Source organism: Hyperolius riggenbachi, chromosome 1 (genome assembly GCF_040937935.1).
Source record: "Hyperolius riggenbachi isolate aHypRig1 chromosome 1, aHypRig1.pri, whole genome shotgun sequence".
NCBI lineage: Eukaryota > Metazoa > Chordata > Amphibia > Anura > Hyperoliidae > Hyperolius > Hyperolius riggenbachi.
The window spans coordinates 531,933,132-531,941,355 of record NC_090646.1 but is presented as its reverse complement, the minus strand read 5'-3'; the positions used below and the strand labels follow the sequence as shown (position 1 = coordinate 531,941,355).

Here is an 8,224-nt window from a genome sequence, read left to right as displayed (position 1 = left end):
TAGCCGCGTTAGACTGTTTGCACATGCTCAGTAATGTGTGTTTTTTTTATTTTTCCGAGGAGGAGGAGAGAGTCCGCTATTGTGGCCAGCCACATGGCTAATTAATCTGCACTGCACTGCAATGTTTACTTCCTGGAGTGGCCGCTTATTGGCTGTCGGGACCATGTGATGTGGACTTGTGGAGTGTTCCGATCACGTGATCTCCACAGTCCATACAACAAAAACGGCGCACCAAGAGTCGCATAACGTGGCTGTATGTAGTGTCCTACATAAACACCACCATGCGTTGCGTTAGGGGCACGTTTTGCCACCTAATCGTCCCCTCTAACGCAACGCCCCACTGTGAAAGTAACCTCAATTGAGTAACATCAGAGGGCTCCGAGGAAATCATATTACATTCATTTCACCTTACAACAAAACCTTGGAATGAAAGAATAAATAGATCACAGCAGCTCGCTCCACGGCGCTGGTGTGTGATGACAGGAAGCTGTAGGGAGAGCGGCTTCCTGTAACGGTTACTATGGAAACCGCTCTACCTACAGCTTCCAATCCTGTCATCACACAGCAGCCGCCGTGGAGCGAGCTGCTGTGATCTATTTACATGCCCGGGAGACGGAGAGGGGACTATTGGAAGCCAGCAGCCGCAGGGTAAGCTAATAGCACTACGACCACCGACCAACGTGACTCGCAAGCAAGCCGACCCCCCAACTTTTGGCCCACTTTTGGGGGGTCAAAAATTCGGCTTGCTTGCGAGTATATACGGTATTCAGCCCCCTGAGTCAATACTTTGTAGAGCCACCTTTTGCTGCAATTACAGCTGCCAGTCTTTTAGGGTATGTCTCTACCAGCTTTGCACATCTAGAGACTGAAATCCTCGCCCATTCTTCTTTGCAAAACAGCTCCAGCTCAGTCAGATTAGATGGACAGCGTTTGTGAACAGCAGTTTTCAGATCTTGCCACAGATTCTCAATTGGATTCAGATCTGGACTTTGACTGGGCCATTCTAACACATAGATATGTTTTGTTTTAAACCATTCCATTGTTGCCCTGACTTTATGTTTAGGGTCATTGTCCTGCTGGAAGGTGAACCTACGTCCCAGTCTCAAGTCTTTTGCAGTCTCAAAGAGGTTTTTTTCCAAGTTTGCCCTGTATTTGGCTCCATCCATCTTCCCATCAGCTCTGACCAGCTTCCCTGTCCCTGCTGAAGAGATGCACCCCCGAGCATGATGCTGCCACCACCATATTTGACAGTGGAGATGGCGTGTTCAGAGTGATGTGCAGTGTTCGTTTTCCGCCACACATAGCGTTTTGCATTTTGGCCAAAAAGTTCCATGTTGGTCTCATCTGACCAGAGCACCTTCTTCCACTTGGTTGCTGTGTCCCCCACATGGCTTGTGGCAAACTGCAAATGGGACTTCTTATGCTTTCTGTTAACAATGCCTTTCTTCTTGCCACTCTTCCATAAAGGCCAACTTTGTACAGTGCATGACTAATAGTTGTCCTATGGACAGAGTCTCCCACCTGAGCTGTAGATCTCTGCAGCTCGTCCAGAGTCACCAGGGGCCTCTTGACTGCATTTCTGATGTTCGGCCTGTGAGTTTAGGTGCATGGCCTTGTCTTGGTAGGTTTACAGTTGTGCCATACTCCTTCCATTTCTGAATGATCGCTTAAACAGTGCTCCGTGGGATGTTCAAGGCTTTGGAAATCTTTTTGTAGCCTAAGCCTGCTTTAAATTTCTCAATAACTTGATCCCTGACCTGTCTTGTGTATTCTTTGGACTTCACGGTGTTGTTGCTCCCAATATTCTCTTAGACAACCTCTAAGGCCCTCACAGAGCAGCTGTATTTGTACTGACATTAGATTACATACAGGGGCACTCTATTTAGTCATTAGCACTCATCAGGCAATGTCTATAGGCAACTGACTGCACTCAGATCAAGGGGGGCCGAATAATTATGCACACACCACTTTGCAGTTATTTATTTGTAAAAAAAAATTGGAATCATGTATGATTTTCGTTCCACTTCTCATGTGTACACCACTTTGTGTTGGTCTTTCATGTGGAATTCCAATAAAATTGATTCATGTTTGTGGCAGTAATATGACAAAATGTGCAAAACTTCAAGGGGGCCGAATACTTTTGCAACCCACTGTATGTACATGTGTCAATTCCCCTTTGTAATGGTTACCTTGCCGCGGTGAAGGGGCTTGCGTATCACAATGAAGCAATGACCGCCCGCTATATGAGTGTGTCGGGGGGGGGGGGGGGGGCACACCCAAGATAATAAGGTTGTTGCTTCATTGTGGACATACCAAATTCGATCAGCTGGACAGTCACTTGTTCTATCATTGAGCTACCACAGCCCGGCGACCACATGGGCTTGAAAACTGCCATGGCCTGCACTCTCGCCATGGTGCGCACCAGTCCAGCAAGGTCGTCACTACACAAACAGCTGTTTGCGGTGGGTTACACAGTGAGTTGGGTGTGTCAGTGTGAAGCAGTACACTAATTACACTATCTGATTGATGTATACACATGCAAGATGTTTTAAAGCACTTTATGCCTCCAATTTAGCATTGCAATGTGATTTCTGCCCTTAAAACGCTGCTGTGCGTCAAATCCAGATCTTTCCCCAGGACTTTTGGCGTGTATCCCACTCCGCCATGCAAAACTCCAGGTGTTAGACCCCTTGAAACATCTTTTCCATCACTTTTGTGGCCAGCATAAATGTTTGTAGTTTTCAAAGTTCACTTCCCCATTGAAGTCTACTGCGGTTCGCGGAGTTCGCACGAACCCAAACTTTTGCGGAAGTTCGTGTTTGAGGTTTGCGAACCTAAAATCGGAGGTACGAGCCATCTCCAATCACAAAACGCAGACAGCAAACACGAATTGGATGTAATGCAAGCATATGGAAAACTAAGTTTCCCGCCACATGAAAATCGCATACCTGTTCCATAGAAATTCAGCAACGCTGTCATGGCTAGTCTGGTTCCCGCTGCTCCCGGATTCATGTTGGTTTGCAAAAGAACCCATGGTAATCCTCCTGCCACAGAGAAAATGCCCTTGGTTCACGTGGACCAATGAAAATCCTCCCTGTTGCTAGGTAGGATTCACATGTTTTTATTTGTTTTTTTTTACAAACCAACAGGAAGCCCCATGCTTCCTGGCCTGTAGGGGATCAGTGGATGAGTAGGGACAGGCCAGCATGGACAACGAGAAAAGCGCCGGAACTAGCAGTGGTCAGGTGGCAATGCAAACACAACAGCTAGTGGGAATAGCTGCAGTGCATCCTCTTAGGTCCTGAGCGGATGCGCTTACCGCATTGTTTATGCATACGCTGCATCTGCAGTGTAGTGTGAACCCAGTCTGAGTTTTCGGTCATGTGTGTTTCTGCATTTTTGGAATCGTGTTTTTTTATGTGTTTGCAGGTGCATTTATTAATAATCTGCATTTTCAACCATTGAAAATTACACAGTATTTTTTTTTTTTTAAATGCTTATGTTTTTGCTGTTCTATAGGAAAATTGTATTCAGGAAGAACAACATGCTGTACAATTTTAGGGCTCTTTTGGGGCCTGTTTGCACTCCACCTGGCATGCATCTCCGAAATGTACACCGGCAGGGCCGGGCCGAGGCAGAGGCGAGAGAGGCTCCAACCTCAGGGCGCAGTGTAGGAGGGGGCGCACAAGTCACTCAGCTATCATTCCCTCTTGTGTTTGAAGCAGAGAGAAATAAGGAAAAGAGATACATGGCAGGGACTGCAAGCCAGATAACTAGAGATTAAGGTGTCGGGGGGTCCTGGGGTACCTCTTAGTCTGATAGCAATCAGTGTGTGACGGCTGGGGTGAAAGGGATGGAGGGGCGCACTTTGGTGTCTCAGCCTTGGGTGCTGGAGGACCTTGTCCCGGCTCTGCACACCGGTACCTGATGTGATGCGTGATCGTAAATCCGAATCCCTGGCTATAAGAATTTGCATGTGCAACCCATTTTTTTTTTGCTGCATGTAGTCCCATTTTGTTTCCCCGCATGTAAATCAGGTCACAGCCGATGGATTTCAGTAGGCTGTGTTTCTCTGTCCGAATTCTCATGCAAAGAAACGCCCTTAGTGGGAATGAGCCTGTACACTACAAAATGCAATCGCAAAGGCAATGTGATTTTTTTGCTATATCGTTGTGACCTCATTATGGAATTTTGCTGTGAATTTCACTGGATGCTAGGAACACAAAGAAAAAATGCAGCATGCAGGACTTCTGTGACCAGGCAAATTCGCAATTCCATCACACTGGTATAAAAGACGTGATTTTAATTACTTTGCTATAGGGGCGTTGCTAGGATCCTAAGAGAACAGGGGCACTTTTGAGCACTCCAGCTGAAAAATGGGTGGGGCCATGCATCAGAATTTGGGTGTAGTCATGGGTGGAGCCTAAGTAGGCCTGCCCAGCAAAATGTTGGATGAAGCCTCCCTCTCCAATAATATAATAAATAAATAAATGCAGCATATTACTATTACTTAATACTACTATTAATAGGCAGTGCCACTTAAATATAACTAGTAGGTAGAATTACCTGGCTTCTGTGCTGGCTGGTCTGGCTTTATGCTGGACAGGCTGGTCTGCTGCCAGGTTATCTGGCAGTCCCCCCCATAGAATTACCTGACCTTCTAGTGGACCCCTCCCATGCTCCCAGAGGCCTCCACTTGAGGCACCAGAACTCCCAGCATGCCCCCATAGAATAACCACAGCTCGCTGCATTGCACCACAGCACCCAACATTCCCCCATAGAGGCACCACAACACCCAGTATACCCCCATTGATGCATCACAGCTTCCAGCCTAACCACCATTGAAGCACCACAGCTCCCAGAATGCCCCTATAGCTCTGACTCTGCCTGGGCGACATCTGGGGCACCCCAGAATAGATCCGTGGCACGTGCCACTGATTTTTGGGGCTAGCAATGCCCCTGCTTTGCTAATGTCCTTGTGTTTTGCAATTAGCATTCGACTGGAAAACGCAGCAAAATCAGTTGTATAAAATAGATGGTACTTTGCAAATCACAAAGAGCCGCAATATGCAATGCGGCCAGAAGACTTTCAATAAATGCGATTTCACATTCAAACAAGTGTGCTCCCAGCCTAAGGCTTGTATATGTGGGATGTCACAGCTGCAGGGGTGTAACCACATTGGCCAACAACAAACACTGTGTAAGGGAGCACAGAGCTACAATAAACCTATGTATGTGTGTATGTGTGTGTGTTGGGGGGGTTTATAGAGCCTGCACATGCACACTAGCAGGGACCCCCTCAGCTTTTTGGGTAAAAACCAAGCCAGATCACGTCTATGCTACTGCGCAGGTCCAACCCAGCAGGCCAATTGTTGGAATATGGTTGTATTCAGTAGTCACGGAGGCAGGATAACTGAAACTAGGTTTATTGACAGTATTCGGCAGCTCTCTACATTAACCAGCACAATCCACAATCCACAACAGTACAGATAATCTTATGCAGTCATGCAATATCACAGTACCATCCACAGGCCAGATGTATGAACACCACAAATATCAATTATGACACAGGATACATTTACTGAAACAATGACCCTTGCAAGATTTTAATAATTGGCAAAAGAGCTGCAAGAGAAGACTTTTAACCACTTGAGGAATGTATTCAAGGTTAGAGAAGCTATAAAACTGTGTTACTTCAAGGACCACTATCGCGAAAAATGTTAAACACGGAGACACAAAGAAGAAGAATTACGTTTCTTCCAGAGTAAAATGAGCCATAAATTACCTTTCTCCTGTGTTGCTGTCACTGGCAGTCAGTTTAAATCTGACAGAACTGACAACATTTGGACTAGTCTGTCTCCTCATGGGGGATTCTCAGCATGGCCTTCTTTATTAACCTTCCTGGCGGTAACCCGAACGTAGTTCGGGGTAAGCCGCGCAGGAGGTTTTCTCCGGCCCTGCTGGGCCGATTTTCTTAATTTTTTTTTTGCTGGACGCAGCTAGCACTTTGCTAGCTGCGCCAGCACACTGATCGCCGCCGGCCTGCGCACGATCGCCGCAATCCGTTGTGGCGCGCGGGCCCCCCCCCCCCCAGACCCCGTGCGCTGCCTGGCCAATCAGTGCCAGGCAGCGCCGAGGGGTGGATCGGGACTCCCAATGACGTCGGTGACGTCATCCCGCCCTGTCGCCATGGCGACGGGGGAAGCCCTCCAGGAAATCCCGTTCTTTGAACTGGATTTCCTGATCGAAGAGGGCGGGGGGATGCCGCTGAGCAGCGGCTATCATGTAGCGAGCCCTGGGCTCGCTACATGATTTTTTTTTTTTTTTTAAAACTGCCGCGCTGCCTCCTGGCGGAATTTTTCATACCGCCAGGAGGGTTAAGATACTCCATGAAATGGATTTATACAAAGATGCCGGCCAGCCTCCCTGCTCACTGCACACTTCTTTGACAGTTGGATGGTGCAACTGCCATTCACTAAGTGCTTTTGAAAATAAAGAAAATCCTGAGATATCCTCCATAAGGAGATGGGCTAGTCCAAAACCTGTCAGTTCTGTCGGATCTCTTCTACCTACTGTAAGTGAGGGCAACATAGAAAAAATGTAATTTATGGCTCATTTTACTCTGAAAGAAACATACTTCTTATACGTATGTTATTGCATCTATTTTATATATTATTACATTTTACTACATATTATTCACAGCTATAATATGTAGATCATTAAATAATATTAGCATCATACGCAGGGCCGGGCCGAGGCATAGGCTGGAGAGGCTCCAGCCTCAGGGCGCAGTGTAGGAGGGGGCGCAGAATTCATTCAGCTGACATTCCTAATTGTGTTTGAAGCAGAAAGAAATAATAAAAGGGGATACATGGCAGTGACTGCAAGCCAGATAACTAGATATTAAGGTGTTGAGGAGGTTGTGGGCCTTGTGGCACCTCTTAGTCTAAAAGCAATCTGTGTGTGATGGCTGGGGTGGGAGGGATGGAGGGGCGCACTTTGGTGTCTCAGCCTTGGGTGCTGGAGGACCTTGTCCCGGCTCTGATCATACGTATAATTATATTCAATAAAAAGCAGAATATGAATAAACTGCACGTTAGAATAGCAAACATATACAGATGTACAAAGTAATGAGACTCCAAGAAACTTGAGACCATCACAGTGTCAATGTCATTGATGTGTCCCGGTGTCCTTGGAATGTTGGAATGTTGCTCTATATGCAGCCCATGTTACAGCACTACTGTCCCTTTAACCCAGCAAAGAGCAGGGGAATAGCACAGTCATTCTGTGCATGGTGCAGAAATGGAAGCAGTCTGCATCAAATCTTTACCACCTAACCTAGATTACAAGACGGAGAAATATGTGCTGACAAACAACAAGAGGGTTGGAGTGTTTCATCGCCTGCTTCAGCTGGCCATTTTATGTTATGTTATTGGGTAAGTCACATAGATTTTCTGGCATACGCTACTGGAGGATGGGAGATAAGAAGAAACCTATACAATAGATCACAATTAGACTGAGCAATGTGTGACTCTGGATGGGGATACAGTCAGGGGGAGTTGTAGACAGGAGTGGATGACGTAGAATGAAGCTTGCATAGTTATTTTTAACTCTGGTTATATGATGACGGTATATTACCCATGGAAATACAATAGGGACGCACAGTGAGAGTACTGACTCAGCAGTGAATAGCATGATTCTAGGATGTCTTTCTGTATTCATACTAATAAAACTGACACATGGCGGACTTTTGTACTGGACAGCATTATATAACTAAGGACAATGAGGGCCTGATTCACTAAGGCAGAGGTTTGCAATTTACAGTTATTTGGCTTAGTACGTCACTTTGCGGTCACAGTAGTCAGGCATAATGTGAGCACATACTGCCCAAATTGCCATAATATGCAGAATATATGGACACCCACAGCTCTCTGGACATCTCGAGCTGCAAACAGTTGCACTGAACTGGGCAGAGAATCATGCATATGTGTGCACCTTTCCCTGTTCATCACAGGACATTGCACCACCTGGCTGGCTGGCCACACACACTGGTTATTAAATAAAAATGAGTGTTGCCCAGTGAAGACTTACGCGGTGTTACCTTTTTGGTGTTCTTAACAGAAAAAAGTGTATTTCACACCTCCTTCATCCACCTTAATATCACACAGGTTGGATGGCAAGTATGTGGGGGCTTACATGTTTCTAACCCATTAGCAACTGTAAA

At 46.4% G+C, this 8,224-nt stretch overlaps 1 protein-coding gene across 2 annotated transcripts in view; it reads left to right on the top strand.

Annotated features, from left to right (window-relative positions):
• Positions 1–563: 563 nt before the first annotated feature.
• The window catches only part of P2RX6 (purinergic receptor P2X 6), a 47,092-nt gene continuing 39,431 nt past the window's right edge, over positions 564–8,224 (top strand). The window contains exon 1 of one of the 2 annotated variants that reach the window (XM_068271639.1): positions 564–648. In XM_068271639.1, the coding sequence (XP_068127740.1) occupies positions 602–648 (47 nt within the window). In that variant the 5' untranslated portion in view covers positions 564–601. Of the gene's footprint in view, positions 649–7,261; positions 7,437–8,224 lie in introns of those variants that run through there. The other variant, XM_068271638.1, reaches the window with a different exon arrangement.